This window comes from Silurus meridionalis, chromosome 10, assembly GCF_014805685.1.
Source record: "Silurus meridionalis isolate SWU-2019-XX chromosome 10, ASM1480568v1, whole genome shotgun sequence".
Classification (NCBI taxonomy): domain Eukaryota; kingdom Metazoa; phylum Chordata; class Actinopteri; order Siluriformes; family Siluridae; genus Silurus; species Silurus meridionalis.
In genome coordinates this window covers 13,683,689-13,704,475 of record NC_060893.1, presented here as the reverse complement: position 1 = coordinate 13,704,475, position 20,787 = coordinate 13,683,689, and the positions used below count along the sequence as shown (strand labels likewise).

The 20,787-nt window shown below is 34.5% G+C and overlaps 1 protein-coding gene across 1 annotated transcript; it reads right to left on the bottom strand.

Annotated features, from left to right (window-relative positions):
• Positions 1–6,509: 6,509 nt before the first annotated feature.
• Positions 6,510–19,073, bottom strand: rhcgb (Rh family, C glycoprotein b). The gene is made up of 11 exons (XM_046859965.1): positions 18,816–19,073; positions 13,973–14,165; positions 13,379–13,529; positions 13,117–13,264; positions 11,265–11,431; positions 10,151–10,288; positions 9,823–9,959; positions 9,452–9,576; positions 9,004–9,077; positions 8,459–8,529; positions 6,510–7,619 (listed from the first exon to the last, which is right to left on the bottom strand). The coding sequence occupies exons 1-11, from the start codon at positions 19,030–19,032 to the stop codon at positions 7,586–7,588; spliced, it is 1,455 nt and encodes a 484-aa protein (XP_046715921.1). The 5' UTR covers positions 19,033–19,073; the 3' UTR covers positions 6,510–7,585.
• Between the last annotated feature and the right edge of the window lie 1,714 nt (positions 19,074–20,787).

Sequence of the window (20,787 nt, the reverse complement as noted above, 5' to 3'; positions counted from 1 at the left end):
CATTTAGAGCTACAGACATGCAGTGTTTTATCATGAGATTCCTTGGAACATAGCCATCAATAACTCAACTTTTCATATACCCACGTTGCAATATTGGGCACATGAAGGGATCTATTTCATCAATTTGTTATTCAAAGATCTTAAAAAATTGCCCATATACCATGTTGTCATAGATATATCAGAATTAACTTAATGGCAAACTAATTTGTTTTCAAATCAACTGGATAAATAATACACGATCCATAACCTAAACCTAAAGATTGTATAATTGCAAATGTAAGTCAAACAAATGTAACTAATGTATTGTGTATTTATTTTAAGAAGATTTATTTTACCAAAACAGGTGAGATAAACATGCTATGCAATGGAAGATTATGTTTTTGCATGTTCTTTGGGAGGTGGGATAAAGGTGGAAAACCCACGCTGAAAATGAAAGCAGGAACCAGGTAGTACCGCAATTACACCACTTTCTAAACCACATGCAGTAAGAGATGTCTGGAGCAAATTTAAATATTTATTTCAACTACACAATGTCAGTGTTTTAGATATCTAGTTTTACCCAAAAGACACTTACACCATAGGACCCTTATACTAAAAGATCTAAAAAAAAAACCTGCTGAATCAAATCATTTATAATGATTGGTTATTGAAGGGATTAATAGGCCTACAGATGATTGTCTGATTACTGATTAAACACATTGGCTTGTTCTAAATGAATAAAGACTGTGTGTGTTAAATGCAGCTCCTGTCAGCATATAAGTGCACATTTAAGAATGTGTCTAAGAGAATATAGTATTAAGTAGAACAAACAGCATCAGGAATATTTATATTCAGTATAAAATAATTGTGTTGCCAAATATTCAAACTGTTACGCTTTTAGTGTGCTGTTTAATGCCACTGTTTAGGCCTGAAAAATAATATTGAATGTAAACTTAACATCGGATTATTTTATGTCTATTTGATTAATATACTTTTTGACTAATAATCTAAAATATAATTTTTTATATTCAGAAGTCACTGAAGTTACAAGAAAAAAAAATACAATCAGAATTGGAAACATTACACTATTAAAACTTTTTTATGCCCTTAAATGTACTTATCTGTTTAGAAACAATATGTTTTTATACCAATGCTCTTTGGGGTTCAACAGTGATAGATAATTTTACATGCATGCAACCTTCATATAGTTTTTCCTATTTGAAAAGTCAAAGAAATATACTGAATGCAGATATATTGTGACAGTCCTTCTTAAATTTCCATCTATGTAACATTTTAAATTACACAATTTTAAATCATAAATAAAACAGAATCTTCTATACGTAATATCTTTCTGAAAACCTAAACCTAAATAGTGAAACATTTTAATGACATGTTTGGCAATTTATGACACATTACACATTGGGATGGTACCTGCATTCTCAATGTCGTGTTTAATAACCTAATATAACGATTTATAACCTAATTCATAACATCATTATCCTGAATCATATTGTGACAAATTTCCAAATCTGACTGTTAATCTATGATCTCTATAAAATGTTTACATTATAAACTTATGTAAACCAACTATATGCTTATTACGGTTTTGAATCGTACATTTTACTTAATGTATACACTTTTTTTTTTATTATCTGTTACAACCAATTCGTGATGCACTTCCTTTTAAGGATGCTGGTCACGCCCCCTTTTTAAACTGACGTGACATCAAATCATGGGACTTTAATCAAGTGCAACATGATCCACATCGGCTTTGACTTTCAGTTCTCAGAATATTAGATTATTATGCACAACCCACCTAATGCCTCAGTATTACCTGAACTCTCCCTGTATTCTAAATCAGTTTGTAATTGATTGTTTAATGCAATTATTTTAATCTGTACAGTTTTAAGACCTCGCTCGTTGCAGATCACGCGGTTTCGGAGACAGTCGAGGGCCGCGTGCGCGGCCACACGTCAGTCCGCGCGCTAAAAGAGACGTCTCGCGCTCATGGCTCCGCCCCCCGTCCTCCCTGTCCCCCAACCCCCCTTTTTTACTTGTTCATTCACACTCGCCTGGCAACGGGCGCGCGCGCTCACACACGAGCTCTTTGTAGCGAGCAACAGGGGATGATGAGCGCTGAAAAGGTATCCAGCCACTGGAACCAGGCCCGGCGAGACTGAAGAAAAGATTGAGGAGTGTGTGTGTGTGTGTGTGTGTGTTTTGCCCCTTTGTCAGCCGAAAATTCTGGGAATGACCCCCATAATTCAAGACTCCTCCTCTGCGCGAGACCGTTAGCTGATCGTAGCTAATCCCCTGTTCCGACAAGAGCGCTTAACACGGAGTCGGGAAGGCGCGCGCGGATACCTGCAGTGCACAAGCCACAAAGCGCTGCATGTGTAGGACAGGTGGTGCAGGAGGACGCTGGCATACAGAAGGGCTTTCTATTACTGAGACATTCAAACAACACAAGATCAATAAGGCACAGAATCACACACAGACACAAAATAATAATACAATAATAACAATACAGCACACAACCGCGTAGCTCACTTTGTCCCGGGGCAGAGAAAATGTTAGACTCAACAAAAACGACAAAAATGAAAACAATAAATAAAAATGTATATACCAGACTAAACACGCAGGCAAATGACCTCTTAATGCATCAAACACAGCGTTTTGCTTCTTTACAGCATCCTTTTGGGTAACTATTAAGGCATGTTTTAAATATACAACTTTCAATTTCAACTATGACTGATGGATTTTTGATTATTAGATGCTGATTGAAATTGCTGATTTCTTTGCCACAGTATTTTTTATGGCTGAAGGATGTGGCACATGCACACACCATATGTTTACGCACACCCATGAATTCATAATTATTCATATATTTTAGTGCTGCATTAAAATGTTCTGATAATAGGATAGACTATCAAGATATCTGTAGTTTCATACCGAAAGAATGTTCTGAGAAGACTATCAATATACCTGTACGTTAGCTGTAATTTAGGTTTGGAAACATTTTCTGATAACATTTAGTTTTACAAAGACCTGCATGATAAATGGATCCTACAAAGGAATAAAAGTGTTTGAATCTTGAGTTGAAAACTCTTATTAGAAGGAACGTTTTTTCTGAATAAATAAATGTTCATTGAGAGGGCGGTGCTCGATTTAAATAGCAGATGATCATTAAAACACAATTTGCCAACATTTTCATAGGGTTTGGATAATGAGCAGATCCTTTCTTTCTCCACACTTTAGACTTTCATCACTCTGGAGTTCAGAGATGGTCGAGGTTAATCTTGGGTCCAGAACGTTTGTGGTTCCTCTCTGTACTTCTTTTTACTGCTGATGAACAGTTAACCTTTACACTGTAAACAGAAAATCCTGTTCATTTACAATAAACAACTGGCAGCTAGATTTAACATCATAAAGCTATGATTCTACAGTTTACCTACTGTAATTTGGGACAATAGTTTATTACCATAATAAATATTACAGTACTGAGCTGTAGAAAATATAAAATGTATACTGTAGGCATTTGGTTGATTATACTGTTTTAGCATTCCTACTGTAATTTCATACACACACATATATAAAACTGTAAAATGTATAAAATACTTTAGAATGTGATCTTTATGTTTGTAATGATTTGTTATGATTAAAACTTTGCATTCTAAAACGAAAACCACAGAAAATGTCAAACACAATGGCTCAGACAAAAGATCGCCTTTAAACATTAGGCTTTTGTTAAAGCCAATAGTACATTCATTAACATCTTTTCCACTCTTTTCCGCTCTTACAGTTTCAGTAGTGGATTGAAAAATGCAGAAATGACAATAAGTAACATCACCTACAACCTGACTGGGTATGAGGTTGTAGGTGATGTTACTTACTGTTGTTTCTGCATTTTTCTTCACAGCTTTCACAATGTTAAATGTTTTCTTTACCTGTTTTGCTCTCTGCACTTTAGTACACCAGTGGTCTCTTTCAATTGGATGGTATGCCCAATGCCCAGTAAAAATCTGATAGAATTTCCCCCTTTCTCCAGCCTAATAATGGATTGCTCTTCTCCCATAAATCGATCTTTGATGTTCATATTGATTTATTGTTTTTTTTAACAACAAATGTAGTCTTCACAGGCACAACCCAGTCGTTCTGGTATTTTCAATCACTGATAAACTGAAGAGTTGATGTAAATGGTGCTGTGTTGTTTAACACATCCAAAATGTAATATTTTAAATATAAAATTAAATCTAAACTTCAGGCTTGGCAAGTACAGAATGCCTTTTAGCCAGAGTTGGGAGTGATCCCTGAGATGAGCAAAATACTCATTAAATGGGTTATATATTTCTTCAGAAGAGCAAAAAGTGTAGGATATAGGTATGTAGAACTTAAACATCATACAGAAGTTTTGCAGTGTAATTTAACATGCAGCAAATGTAGTATGGGGTGGTGTATTTTGAATATTTTCTAATAAGGATTTTAGCTGTTCTGGGTCAGGATGCCCTCTACATATAATTAAAAGCAGATAAAAATAGCACAAACAGGTTAACCTTTGAAAATGTTAGGCATATCCTTATGATTTGAGAAGTCATATAAAGTGCATATTTTATTATTCAAATATGAGATTGGAAACACTGATAAGTGCAGATCATTAATGGAAGACTGGTGAATGAACAAGTGCTGGTCTAGGCATTGGTTATTCAAACCGTTCAATCTTTATAGGCAAAAAAAGAGTTGTACAGCATTGATGATAGGCAACTGATGAACTCTATTCAGGTTATAGAGGAGTTTATGGACTTCCTCTGGGTTTATAGGGCAGTTAACATGGGCAGTGCACAAGGCTTTAAAGCCCATAATATCTTAACAGAATCATGTCCTTTGGTTCCTATATATTTGAGCTCCGTGTGATAAACATATGATAAGATTAAGATCCAAACATTAACTACATTTATAAATTTCATTTATGATCATGATGGGAATGCATATGTCCAAAAATTTAATTTTACATTAATCTTATTCTGCAGTATATACTTTTTACATTACTAATTAAACAACAGGTCACATTTCTGTTTTTAACAAAAAGCTGAGCCAGTGTTAGTGTGTGTATTGTAACTAGTGTTTAGCATGCACATTGTACACTAGACCCCCTCTCCAAAAACGTTTCTCACACACTAACAACTCCGCCCAAGTACGCTTTCCCACTTTCCCACCCTTTGGCTCAGCACGGTTGTCAATCAACCCAGAGAGCTGGTCCAGACAGGCAATCAGTCATCAGCTATGAAAAGAGCTCTTACTTCCCTCCTTCCCCTCTTTTAACGCTCTTTGCCTTCTTTATCCCTCCTGTCCCCTCTCTTTCTGAATGGGCGTGACAGGCTTAATCTCCCACACTCCTCCTCTGAGTTCCCGCCGCTGTCTCTCTCTCTCCACACTATTGGCTGCCTTAATCACCAGCGGGGCAGACAGTACTGGCTTTTTTGGTGAACACAACATCAAGTTGTCCCCCTTCTCCTGGCTCAGTGTCCTCAGGGTCAGACCCCCCTCAGACTGGGGCCTTTTCAGCTTTGGCAAAAGGATCATGTCATGAAAGGGGCTTGATTTAGTTTTAACAGGGTGCTGTGTCCGGCTTTTAAGTGGCAAATGAATAAACATAAGATGAGAGAGGCCCTGCGGGGTGGGGAGCGGAGGGGAAGGACCTGAATACACAGGAGGTGGGGACAGATGTATTGGAGCGTAAAAAAAATGGGGTTTGTTCCTTCTCCTCTTCTCCACGGTACCCCAGAAGCAGTTAATTAGAGCGCTTTCTCTGCTCACATGAGTCCTGAGATCAGAGTGCTTTACACCCAGACCTCCTGTAGAGATACATTACTGTCTGGTTTCCTTACTGTTTTCAGTGGAAAATTCTACAGGATTAGTCCATAAGAGAAATTGATAATCGTAAGATTTGAACCTGGGAGCTATGAGCTACAATATTGAATGGTTATTGAATGGTTTGATTATTCCTTATTAATCAAATAGATATGAATCACTGCATATTTTCATTGCAATCGGCTGTAACAAAACAAAACAAAACAATAATACCATGAACAAAGTACATATTTGTCGTTATTGTGTATCACTAATGCTATGCGTTACATCGTTTTAAACCTTGAACTTAATGACCTATGGTCTATTGCATTAGGAAGCATGATCAAAGTGGCATGTGGCATGGTCATCTCTCACATCATCCCGTTGACCTCCACATGCAAAGGTCATGAACTTTCCCTCATTTTGAGGCCAAATAGTCAGTAAATGTATATAAAGGAATTTTTAATAAACTGCTATGAAATACTAACCATACCACAGAGACCTGTAGCAGCATTAATGTTTATATATTTCCTTTGCTCTTTAATTATCCATTCAGCCTGCATATATTAATTTGATTAAGTTTATATTTAATCTCAAACATACAGTAAAATTGCTGCATTTAGTCTCATAAATGACCTTATTACACTCATAAATATCTTGACACCACACTGAAACCACAAAAATATTGATAAGAGCTTTTATTTACAAAACCATGAGCATGAGTGAAGAAAAAAAACAGAGATGGAACCTTATACAAGGCAAGGAAAGACTGTGTCTCAGCAAGGTCAGTGAAATAGACTGAACATTTTTTTATTATTAAACTAAAATCATAAACAACATAAAACATGAATAATATTGTCACTGATTATTTAAAAACTTACATTGATTATAGATTTAACTTAAATTACATTAAACTATATGGAGGTATAAATATAATTCAAAACAGGAAATTAAAATGTAAAGAAATATCTTGGGTTGTTATCACACATTTTTAGCATTCAAATAATATTATGAAAACTGGATTCTATTTTTCTCTTGGGCAAATAAATAAAACTAATCTAATCTAATATCTAAAATATATATATATATATATATATATATATATATATATATATATATATATATATATATATATATATAATCTAACAACTATTTATCTACTGAATTTCATCTAAACAATCATTTGAAAGTTTGAATGTGAATTTAGCTTGATCGAACAGTCTGAAGTAGGATATGAAGCCTTTCTGTATTTGTACTGTAAAAAAAGTGATTTATTTTTGAACATCTTTATGGCCACTGTGAAGGAGAAATGTCGCACGACATGCTAAGCACTAAAAGGACATAGTCTGGTTCAACCCATGAAAAACAATACCATTAAAAATGCAGAGACAGTTTGCAAGTAAGTACAAACATTTGCAATTTCCCTCTTAAAAACTGTTCAGTGAGAAGGAAAGTTATAATGAAATACTGAAGAGGGCAATCCTTTATTTAGGCTATGACCCACCTCTGTATATGAAATAACATTTTAAAAACACTTCCCTTTCCAACACTGCTTCACTTTAGTGTTTGATAAGGAAATCTGGGTGTGATGTGCAATAAAACCAAATTAACATAAGTACACATACAGTATATGGCCAATCTAATAAGTGGTCATCATAAAAGATTATATAATATAGATCCACCTATAATGTAATTTTTAGAAAGAAAACGTGGTCACTGAATTCGCAGTCATTGATGGTAGCATGTTGGTCTTCCAGAATTAGCTCTGTTCCACAGTGAAGCGTGTTTCCGTCCTGTGAAATGCAGAGAAACTGTAGGTTGCCTTCCAAAGGAGCTCTGTCAAGTCATGATGGTATGGTTGCGCCACCTTGTGGCCTTTAGCCGTTATATATTAAGAGCTTAATATATTACATTAATACATCCATTTTCATTTTATATTAGAAAAGGTTGTTTAGTAAAGGATTCTTAAAGCCATTATTTGGTTGTAGTTTGTCATAAACTAACTGATACTGTTCTTATTCATAAAGTTAATCTAAAGTAAAAGTAAACAAATGGAGGATACAGTTATTCATAATAAAACCAGTACACAAACAACGAGACAAACTAATTTTAATTTAAAGGCAAATCTTTTTAATTGGAAATGAATATTCATAAACTTTTTATTAATCTAGATTTCATAAACAATGTAAATTACTGCAGTGTGTGTTGTTTCGATATGACAGTGACCAAGTGAGTATAATACTTTACTAATTAGACTTTGTAATTTAATATTACATTTATTTAATTTTATGTGAATGTGAATTATTTACTCCTTAAAATTTTTTATTTTCTTTTTTTTATTTCTATTATTTAGAAGAAAGCCTATATCAGTTTATTGCAGTATAAAAAAGTGCTATGCTGTTAGCATTCTAATCAAGTTTGTTTCAAGTAATTTGTTACCTAGCAAGCAAGGATAGGAAAAAGAAGTTTAAAAATTATAACACAACAATTTTAGGAGATCATGGAAATTGAATTGGAATACTGTTCCCATGTATAGTTAAACTAAATGCTAAATAAATTTTAGTTTGTAATAAAGACTATTCATTTTCATTTCTTTTCTCAGTCTAATGTTTAATAAATGTTTAAAACTCACACATTCTTGTTGCTTGCCATGTGATTGTTATACTCTAGAACAGGTGGAGCTGGTTCCTCCTTATCAGGCACCTAAACATACCGTACAGATTAATTTAATCTAAAAATACATTTGTCCATATACACTGACAAATACATAAACAAGGAAAACACACACACACACACACACACACACACACACACACACACACACACACACACACACACATACACACAGGTTAAAAATGCGACTTTGAGGTGTCTCTTCCCTCAGCTTTCTCACCCTCATGTTTCCAAGAATCATAGAGTTTAAACTCTTTAAGTTCTCTAAGCAATTACATATAAATAATAACATACACCAGACACATCTGATGAGGGCCATGTGGGCATGTACACAGCTAAAATGCTTAGTTAAGGTTACCTTCACTAAAGGTGCTGTTGGTTACTATGGGGCGGTGAAAAGTGAGCTCTATTCAGATAACAAATCACTGAAATCACAGGCTGGCAGATAATTTGCATTCTTTAGGTGCAGTCGCATTTTTCTGGTTGAATTGTGTAAAATCTCACCTCCCAGTAGACACTGTCGTCAAAACAGTTGTCGTCTGTTACAGACCCCCATATGGGCATCCTCAGGATTAGGCCTGTAATAAGAGGAACACTGTTCCATTATATGCAGCATGCCACTATTTGGAAGAAAGTTAAGATCAGCCATTTATGTCCAGATGTAGCAATGTACTCTATACCGAATAAACTGCTATTGTAACCTTTATTAATTAAGGTGAATCTGTTGACAATACCAAATCTTTTCTCATGAAAATGTCTTTTCTAAACATTTTTGTTATTCCCGCCTTTTATTATTGTCTTTGTGCAGGACAAATTTCATGTATAACTTCTGTTTCTGAAAATGTGTAAAATCGATATATATTTAATTCACTTTCAGAAAGAAAGTGTATAAGACTATATAAGAAGTATAAATAAGTATATATTCTAGTTTATAATTCTGTTATACTCGTACCCACAAATATTCCACCTCCTATTCCAAAGCATATAGCGACACACATTGCAGCTGCCTGGTAGCCACCTTGGACAGCTGGAGATCTGTTTTTGAATGAGCCCGTAAAGTCAAATGTGTTTATCAACCTGTAAAAAAGGAACAAATAAATGACACTAACAATATGAAACCTAATCTTTCACACGAGTGCTTTCAATGCAAAAAGTCATAAATAATGCAGTATACCACAACCTGATATCACAAACACACCAAAATTGAGAAAATGTTACTTCAATGTGTATGCATGTTTAGTTTATTCAAACAAACCTTGTAAGGAATTCACATTTAGACATAATGTATGAAATGTATATGTGGCTCTTGCGACCTGGACATACCCCTCTTCACCATATACAGGTACAGAAGCAGCAGCAGCTGTGATAGCTCCCACAATTCCCCCTATAACACCAGGCATTCCATGCAGGTTATGGATACCACATGTGTCCTGGATCTTTAACTTTTTCTCCAAATAGGGCTGGAAGACAAAATTATGAATTAAATCACTATTTTGACTGTCCATATGGCCAATTTGGTTTTGTAAACAACATTCTTAATTAGATTGTTAAATGTCTTTTTCCAACAGCGATTACACACTGATATATTGGTACCACAACAAGGATAATTACGTTACCTTAATTTATTTTAAAATGTATAAGCAGCTCTTACTGAGAGGTAAATGTAGCCCAGTGTGGAGATGAGACCACAGCAGAATCCTACTATCAGAGAGCCATATGGCATTAGCATGAACTCAGCAGCTGTTCCTACAGCAACACCACCAGCCAGGGTGGAATTCTGAATGTGCACCTGGAGACAAAGCAAATGTACCTGAGTATGTAAGGGCATGGTTTTACTGCACAATGAAATTACACTTGATTTTAAGATATAAGACTCCAGCAAAGGTGACTTTTCTTGGAACTAGTGGAGATTCTTGTGTGGTTTCCTTACTGTGCAGAAATCATTAATCTGATGGCTAATGGGAATTTGAGTGGAAGACGATTGGTTTGCTGACAGGGCGTTCACTCTGCACTCTTTGGTCGTTCAGGTTAATGAGATTCATAAAGGTCACTATTATAAAGTGATGACTTTACTATTAGCACATGGCAAGGACACCAGTGTTCGTATGTAATTGTAGAACCTTTGTTATATACTGTATGCAACCTTCCATTTATGTGGATTTATGTGATTTATCTATATTTATTTATCTGCATTTATTCATAACACTTTACGTATGCTCAATTGTTTTTGCACATAAATATAACAATACATGTAAACTGCATTTCTCAATAAACACTTAAACATTCTTGAGTGCACAATGACATCCTGTTCATGATAGTAGTTATAGTTGACCCTTTTTTTCTGAGTGGACCAACAAGTGACAATATCTTACACCTAGCAAACAGTTGTTAAAAATGTAAATCTTAATGAACCTCCATTTCTAATCAGTTGATGTGTTATAGCCCTATAGTACCACCACTGCACTGTAAGCAAGTGATGATTATCATTGCCTAATGAGGCGACCTTAGAAACAAGGGTGTTCTGTATCGCGCAGATACACGGAAGTAATCCTATCCTGTGAATGAATGGTTTAAAGCACTGTACATCTAGCAGTTTAAAAAGGAGGATCTTTTATAACCAGTTCAACCCTATTAAAATAAATAAACTGATCAGAGCTACGTCAAAATAACACATAATATAAACTAATTAATGAACATGAACCAATTTAAAATATTGGTTTAGGACCCAAAGCTGTATATAAAAAAAGACAAAAAAGGCCCATTACCATATCCAGTTTTCCATGCTTTTGAAACAGGCTTGAGATGGCAACGGTGGTGAGGACAGTGGCAGCCAGAGACAGGTAGGTGTTAATGGCTGCTCTTTGCTGACCATCTCCATGGTCACAAATGGCAGAATTAAAACTGGGCCAGAACATCCACAAAAACAATGTTCCTATGGGAAATTATGAATCATTAAACTTGTCTGCATACTATAGAATAATAATAAGGTGGGCAATCAGTGTTAGTGACCCCAACACTTAACATTCAGTTCTCTCAATAACTAATATTTACAAAATCAAAAAAAAATCTAATATAACTAATGAGTGATAATGAAAACAACTACAAACTTATGTTGTTACGTTGTAACTTAAGTTAAACTCCATAAGTCTTGTTTTTATAGGATCAGGTTAGTTATTAATTAAAATTATATCCTAAATTAACTTATCAAGCATATTTTCAAACTTCAGTACAAAATCACATCATTATATAAAAAGTTTCCTTTTTTGTATTAATTAACACTATCAGAAGATTTTTTTTAATAAAAGAAAAAAAATATTAATTTCCTCTCTTTATTACTTTATAACCATCAGCAACCTGAAACTTTAAAATTTGTATTGTTTATCAGTTATATTTCCCTCTTTTCTGTCTAGCTTTTGTTGTGTTCATCCATCTATCTATTTACAGCATTAGTCTCCTGTTTCACGTAGCAAAAATCCTTCCGAATCCATTCATGTCTAAATTATTTGTTATGGATCAATCATGGGCCAAGATCTCTAAATTCCTCTATTATGCAACATAGTGGTTTAGGATTTTTGTCACTGTGAAGAAAGAACTCTCACAGAATGCTGAAGACACCAATTCCCAGGTCTTAACTGAGGCTGAAACAACCAGGAGATGGGTTAATGCTTTGGGGCACTTGTTGAGGATTAAGTAGGAGCAGTGCTTGTGGACGGTAAACTCAGGGTTGGGCAGTATTTATGATACATATATTTCACATATGTATTTCAAATATAAAATAGGATTTTAGCAATTTTATTTGATAGGGTTGATTAAAATGGCTTTATATTTCGTATCAAAATACTTTAGTGTTTTGTATTTTTGTAGTTTTAAAATACTGTAAAATACTATGTAAGAAGTCTACATGATGACATCATACAAATGCAGCATCTAATCGGTGCCTACTCAGTAGTTTGCCCAGACTTGCTGAGATCAGAACAAAAAGTTTATCCATATGGAAGAAGGTGGTGAAGGTAAGAAACCTGCAGGCTGTCAGCTTTGAAATGAATGTCCAATGGTTTATAAATAAATATTTGATTGCTAAATATTGTAAGTTAAGTAGCTGTTTAGTAGGGTCATGATTTTGCATACCATTGACTGTCTGACACATAATATATTATTATATTTATGATTAACGATAAAATTATTATTTAGTGCTATGAATACAGGTGCCATCAGTTGTTTTCTTATGAATGACTTGTTTGACACACTTCGTAACGGCAGTTAAATAAAGTGTAATCAAAATGTAATGTCAGTTAAACAAGCATTCATTAGCTGCTGCACAACAATCACAAACTGAGAAAAGTATACAAACTTTCAAAAAAGGCAGTATGGAGCTAAAGCTTATAAACGTGTAACGAAAGGCGCGTAAGGAAAGTGGTAAAAAAATTATTCTGTGCTGCTGGGATGGAGATTCGTGTCTGGCATCCCCCCAATCACAAGTTAGAAATAATGTTGGTTATTTTCTTGGTTATTTTTCCCATTGACTAAAATATAAAATGAATCTTTTACTAAGCCAACCCCTGCCCACCCCTGCCACCGGCTTTGCCTATTATACAGAGAGATATAAAGAAAACTTACCAATCATGGCAAACAAATCAGAATGGTAGACTGAGCCATTCAGGTGATTGCTATCCTTTAAGTTTGGCCGGTAGAGGACCCATGAGATGGATAGACCATAATAGGCCCCAAAGGTGTGGATCACCATAGAACCTCCAGCATCTTTGGCCTATTGAATAGAATGTATTTTGTAAGTCACCACAGACACATCCAACTGCAGTGATTTGCTGTATCTAACAGTATCGTATAACAGTATTTTGATTTGGTTATTTCATAGACTCACATGAAGAAGGTTAAGTATTATATATTCTTCTACAGCAAACAAGGTAATTCCAAACAGGGTCAACACCATGAGCTGCACAGGGCTGACTTTCCCAAGAACTGCTCCATATGCAATCAAACAGCCAGCCACACAAAAGTCTGCATTGATTAAGCTGTGCACAAAAAATAAGCATTTAGGAATATAATTCTTAAACATGTTAATTTAGAAATGCAAATTAAACTGATTTATGTAGCTACATTTTGTAATCATTCTATGTGCACAACATATTTATAAAGTTAAATGTATAGTAGATAGTACATATTATGCTCAGATAAATGCTTCGGTTTAACCTAAATAATTTTAACCTTGTATTCAGCTGAAATCAAAGAAGCATAGTTACAATTTAGACAGCTACATTTTCATAACGTTTGCAATGATGGCGTAGTTATGGCACTAGTGTGGAATATGTAGTAATATTAATATGGTGCAAATAATACTCAAAATGTCTAGTTTGAAAAAACATTAAGAAACAACATTGTAATTAATTTCTGCATGAGAGAAACAGACACATTTAATCATTAAATGACCAAATGTTTAACTGCCATAGAAGCCTACTTTTCCATTCCTATTTTGATAAGGCCATCAGCTGGGTCCAGAGAGTGGAACCACCCTTGCATTAAGAGTGCCCACTGAAGCCCAAATGCTGCAATGAGGAAGTTGAAACCAACAGCACCGAACCCATATCGCTTCAAAAATGTCATGAGGAATCCAAACCCCACAAAAATCATAACATGGACATCCTGGAAACCTAAGGGAGAAATCAAAGGGAAAGCATAATTCATTAAGAGTATATATTTTCTCAAAATTAACATTTCAACAAAGCACAATATTAAATCAAATAGAGAGCGAAACAAAAAAATAAAATTTGTGTTATAATAGTTTAAAAGAAAACAACACTGTCAGTTCTAGTTTTTAAGTCATTTGACTGGGAAAATTTTGTAAAATTTGATAATCTGTGTATCAAGTTGTCAGCATGTCAGTTAAGCTTTACCATAAATACCACTTTCTTAAAGTCATGTTTCCCTTTCTACTTCCAAATCACTTCCAAAAAAAAGGAGTGGGAGAACTGCTTGTTCTGTCAACATGTTTAGATTACATGCATTGCTTGCCAGATGAGTCCAGTGTGACCTTGAGATTAAGTTTTGAACCAAGGTCATAATATCTTATTTCATAAGTAATTTGACTACAATTACCATTTGCGATGGCAGCAATTCGATCCTCAGATCACCTTTTTATCTGACATAGTGAAATGTTTTTTTTTTTCTAAATGGACACCAGTCCTCATCCTGGATTATATGCAGGTTCGATGCTCGGCCCCTACCGTGACATGCCATTTTATTAGGTAATATTTCCTTTTCATTGCTTACATTACAAGCAGGCATACTGGAGTTTGTACTGCTGCTTCACCTCCAGTGTTGTGGACACCTTTCTGGTTAGTCCTAAGGTGTGCCAGTTCCTAATGACATTAGCGCATATGCTATCTGTGAAAAATTCTTGATAATGCTAGTATGTAACTGTGGTTCTGTGAACTTCTACATATCTACTGGGATTTCTTGCCATTCACACCCTGCACCGACCTAATAATAAATTGTGTGTACTATCCGACTTTTCAGTTTTTATCAGACAATAAGCTAGAGAAACAATTCATAATCAGCAAAAAAAATTCTGCTAAGCTTAAACTGATTGGACCAGTGATAGAAAAAGCCAGGTTTTAGAGGTTTAACCAAATATAATTGGATAACCTTTAAATAATGCCAACAAGTCCTATGTTAAGAACTCAGCGCTCAGCCATGTGGGATATTTATATGTAGACAAAGACATATGTCTAGCAATACCAATGGAACTGTTGATATTTAAACAGGAATAATGTGTCTAAACATTGGTGTTACTCCCAAAGTGCTACTAAATGTCAGCTTGTGAATGCTACTTTCTGGAAAAGGCTACAGTGTACATTTCACCAGTATGGCATGTTTATTAAACAGTCTCAGTGCCCTTCGGTTCTCACTCAGAAGAGAAAGTCAATGTGAGCAACGATCTGAAATGAGAATGAACCAGATATCACTAATCAGAAACACTTTGGAATGGGGAAACAGAAAAACCCCAGAGGAGACCTGTTTTAACTGATGAAACATGACCAAACTCTGCACAGACATTAACCCAAGCTCAGGACTAAATATAGAACCCTGGAGCAATTAGGCAATAATGCTTTCCACTGCCCTGCCCACAACTTCATTAATTCCAGATTTGTTGCATATTCTGAAAACATTTTTAGTATTAGAATGAATCTATTATTGTGCATATTCAAATACTTTCTCATAATATTTGGTCCAGGTGAAAGTTCACTTTATAAAAACAGCACCTGAATTTATAAAGTGAACTTTCACCTGGACCAAATATTATGAGAAAGTATTTGAATATGCACAATAATATTTGGTCCAGGTGAAAGTTCACTTTATAAAAACAGCACCTGAATTTCTAACAAATGTATAATATGACAATGAGTATTGTTTTCCTTAAAAAAATCCTTAAATTAAAAAAAGTATTGTGATTATGTAACTACAGCATTAAACACACAAAACTTTTATCAGGTCCTATTTTGCTTTTTACTTTTAGGATTACAATAATCGCACTGCAAAACATACATTAGAATGCAATATACAATTTGACAATGTGCTCAGACCTTTAAGATCTTTAAGGAAAACCTTTCACAAATCATGTATAACCTAAATAAAATCAGCGTTAAAAATGTCTAACCATGGACACAGAACTTTGGGTTCACTGTTTTCACCATACACTTAAGGATTGCATTTCTTTGGCACTCCACCTAATTGTTATACATTTTTACGTTATACATTAAACAATACAAAGGTTCTGCTTCACATTTTTACTAGCGTCTCATGGTATTGATTTAGCATTTTTGTGAACAGATCCATTTTTTAACAGGTTGCTTATGATTTTTCTGTATGTTTTTGGACAACAAAGCATTGTTTTTGTGTGTGTTATTGCTCCTAAGCCTTTTGATGTCCATCATCTCAAAGCCCTGTTTTGTTTCTCTGTAAAATTTATTTTGAATGTCTATTCATTTAAATTGCTATAATAAACTATAGAAACTATAATAATCTTAAATTTAAAGTACAACTGCAGATTGTTTTTTATAATTGGTTATACTTGGTTATAGGACCAAGATACTTATTATATAAGATGGATTAGTTATTTAATTTACCTTAATGTATAATGTAAAGTTCAACCCTATATAGCAGTGTATAATTGTACAACAAAAGGTAGTCAAAATTATTTCTGACTGTTGTCAAAATGATTGCTAGAAATTAGATTGTTAATAACACTGAATTACAAATTAAATATTCTCCTTATGAATCAGGATAAATGAAAGGCTCCTTTCTTTCTTTCTTTGTAACAGCCTGTTTTCTGCAAAATAGCATACTAATTATTTAAGTCAGAAAGTTTTATTTTCTATTGCCTATTGATTTCTATAGTCTATTGATTTATAGAGTGATATAGGTCGACAGATCCAGCAAATTGAAGTCTTTGAGCAAGACCTTGCATTTAAGGCCTTTTTTCTCTGGATAACAATATCTGGTGTTGTGTTACAACTAAATGCATTTTAACAATTGGAGTGATATTTGAGCTGGATAACTGGTTAGCCATCAGAGAATATTTTTTGCGCAAGTATGAAATTATAACTTTGTTTTGGTTGACGTCATGTCAAGATTCACAGCTATTTAGGGATGATTGTAAATATTTACTGATGTGTAAATCACTTTAAGTAAAAAAAATGCCAAAGGCAAACATTTATCTGTTATAGAGTCTGTTATTAGAGAACCAGGTAGTTTGATACAGCTTGTTAACAATGTTCTGAAGGTCTTCTGTCTGTGAAATGTAGCTTGTACACCAAAGCATACAATAGGTGATAAGAATGTACTTATGTACCACTTTTCACCTTAAAATAATCACACAGTGAATGTATTTCTAGCCTCTTGGATAACATTAGTAGTGAATTAGCTGATCATGTTTGCTGGCAAAATCTTGTGCTTTTCATGGTAATTACACCAATACTTTTACAAATCCTATGTTATAAAACATTAAAAAGTATAAAATACTGAAAATAGTATTTATAGTAAGTATATAAAATATGATGTATTTTACAAACATAGCCATTATATCATAGCCAAATATTAGCCATCTTTACATCATTACATTCTGTCCTCACTAAACTTGCTTCATTGAGAAAGCTGAACAACACTGAAATCTTCCACTCAAACTCATTAGTATTAGTTAAAGCATTTTAAAATAATTAAAATGTGTGAACACTTTACCTCATTACATTATAAAAAAAAGGTTATTGGGAGGCTTAAAAATCAGTTCAAATCTGCAATAGAAAACATGATCATGATCATGCAGAGCTTCTTAATTTCAGCTCAACAATAACAGCCAGATCTTTTGTCCTATTATAGTGCCTGTTGTATCTCTGCCTATATTTTCAATAAGAGGAAACTGAAGAATCATATCGCTGTTATTACCCCCACATTTAACCATTATTAACACAACATGTAGTTAACTATTATATTCTGATATGTCTGATAATTTTTTTCCAGAATGCATTATTATCAATCTATATCAATATCAAATGTTATTTGTCACATACACATACATATCATCCTAGTGTATTTTCTGTATGATATGTACAGGTAATTATAACATAAATGTTTCACTATTGTTTACTTTGAATTTATGCAATACAATATTAAAAAAACATTCCTGCTCCTGTGATAGATTTAAGGTTCTTGGCTTCTTAAAATTGTTCTGCTTGGAACCTAAAGTTTACTAAAATAGCCTTTTTTGTAGAGCTCTACTTTACAGTGCAACTACATAAACATTCTTCACATTCTTTCTACAAGTATTCTATACACACTTTCTACACATTAGCCTCCAGTTTTTGATTAGAAGTTAAATTAATAGTGAGCTGGTGCTACTGTCGATCAACTCGTTTCTGTATTGTTATTAACTTGTCCTATGGTGGTTTATATATTTAACTAGAAGATTAATCAATTTTGTTTCAATCTATTTCTGATGCTGATTTTTTTTCCCTCTTTCCTTCCTCATTTTCCAGATTCATGTAAACACAAGTAACGTAAATATTAAACAGTCTTGTTTAATCATGAAATTAAATACAGCTATTATACATAAATATATATTCATATAAAAATGTACATGACTCTTCATCTTATTAATTTTAAACATGGCAGACATTTAAACAAAACTTTTGATCTTATTTTTTTTTTAAAGAACAAGAACACAAATGAGAGAACAAAAAGAACAAAAAATGAGAGCTGTATAATTGAATGACTTGCATAAGTGAGATGAACAGTGGAAAACTTACTTGGATATCTGTAGTAGAAGTCATTCTCAATGTCACTCGTTATATTGTGTTTAGCTTTAAATTCAACCCAATGAGTGTCTGCTTCTTCATTATAGCGCACGAACACACCGAACAGGATGATCATGGCGCTCTGCCACACAAAGCACACGGCTGGCAGAGTAAATCGGATGTTGGTGTTTTTGGGCCCATCGCAGTAAGGCACGATGCAGTTGCCCATTCTCGCGCGTGCACGGAGAGACAGACGTGTGCGTGCCTGCGCACCTGGCAGCCCCGCTACCTTTTAAAGCGCGAGCGCGGGGGTGGGTCCCGCGCGCGCAGAGCGTCACAGACAGCGGCTTTTCCCGCCACCCGCACGTGAATCACGTCGCAAGTATGAGTACTTTCACAGATGTGAATATTAGGAGGGTGAAAGTTGTAAGAAATGTGTGCTTTGGTCTGTTTCATATGAAATACAAGTGATAGCCTGCGGTCTACAGTCTGGGTTCTTAAAACTATTCCAATATTTGATGCGTTAACAGATTATTTACCAGCATATTCATTGAGATAAACGATTTATTTGCTTCACTTTTCACCAATGGAAAACAAACAGTGTGCCAAATATTAGTATTATACACTCTCAGAAGGGCATGGAACCCTCACAATCATCACAATACCTTCAATGGCATGGTATCTTAAAGGTCATGGTATCCTAGGCATGTTAACCTCACGGACATGGTACCCTCATGAACATTGAACCCTCACAGGCATTGTACCCTCCTGGGCATGGTACCCTCACAACATGGTACATGGTACCCCATGGTATCACACTGTTTCCAAATTGAATGAACAATACACAGTACACACAATTGTACCATTAAGATTCTCACAATTTTTTCTAAGTTATTTTTCTAAAAGATAAATGCTATTTAAGCATTACTACTCGTGTGTAAATTACATTTTGGCTTCTAAATTAATTGGTTCAACAACCTGAATAGCGAATTGTAATCTTCATAGAGCTCCACAGGTGTTTTTTCAGAAACATGCCATTTTTATTATTTTTTTTACTTAAGAACACTTTATGTAAAATGGTCACTAAAAACATTTATCTCCAAGCTTGAAAAACACCAAGATCATCAAGCACTTAAAACCCCCACAAATAATAATAACAATAATAGTGGTAACACAAACAATGATTTAATAGCGTTAAATAATAGCTGCTGAAGAGGATCGTCTCACAGCTTCAGGGGGCAACATCTCATTTTGAGCTCGGGTTACTGTCTGTGTGAAGTTTTACACATTCTCACTGTGAATGTGACGCTTTCATTAGGAGCTCTGGTTTCCACACACTTCACGTAATACTTGGAGTGGAGTGTATTGTTCCCAGGATATGACATGAATACACCACAGACTTCACCAGGATAAAAAGTTTCCTAATAATGTATGAAATGTCTGATATCAGGTGGTTCTTGTCTTAAAGAATAAAACCCACATATACTACACACACCCGCATTCTATGAATGACTATGTTTAGCCATGGGCATGCTACATGATTACATGACCTTTTCCAGTAAGTAGCATTACTATCACAATTCAAGGAGACAGTATACACAAGACCGAAACTGTAAACATGCCAGACAACCATCAGCCATTTTAACAAAAAATAAAAGTTTTTTCTATTATAGTGTAATGTGATAGATGCAAGCTATCAGATGCACAGCACAAGAAATAGACCAGGATGCTGCGAACAGATGACACAGGTCTCTTCTGATTAAGCTTGCCTTAGTTACAAAAACCATCACCTGGAAATAATATGCATTGGTGGCAATGGGATTAATTATATCAGCCTTTTAAAAAAGAGAGAAAAGGCATTGATACTTAGAAAAAAATAATAATGTAAATGTGAAACAAAGACAAATATTTTCTCAGGTATTTGTTCCCTTACAGATCAACTTGTTCCACTACAGTCTTCTAATGCAGATATTACAACAGTGAT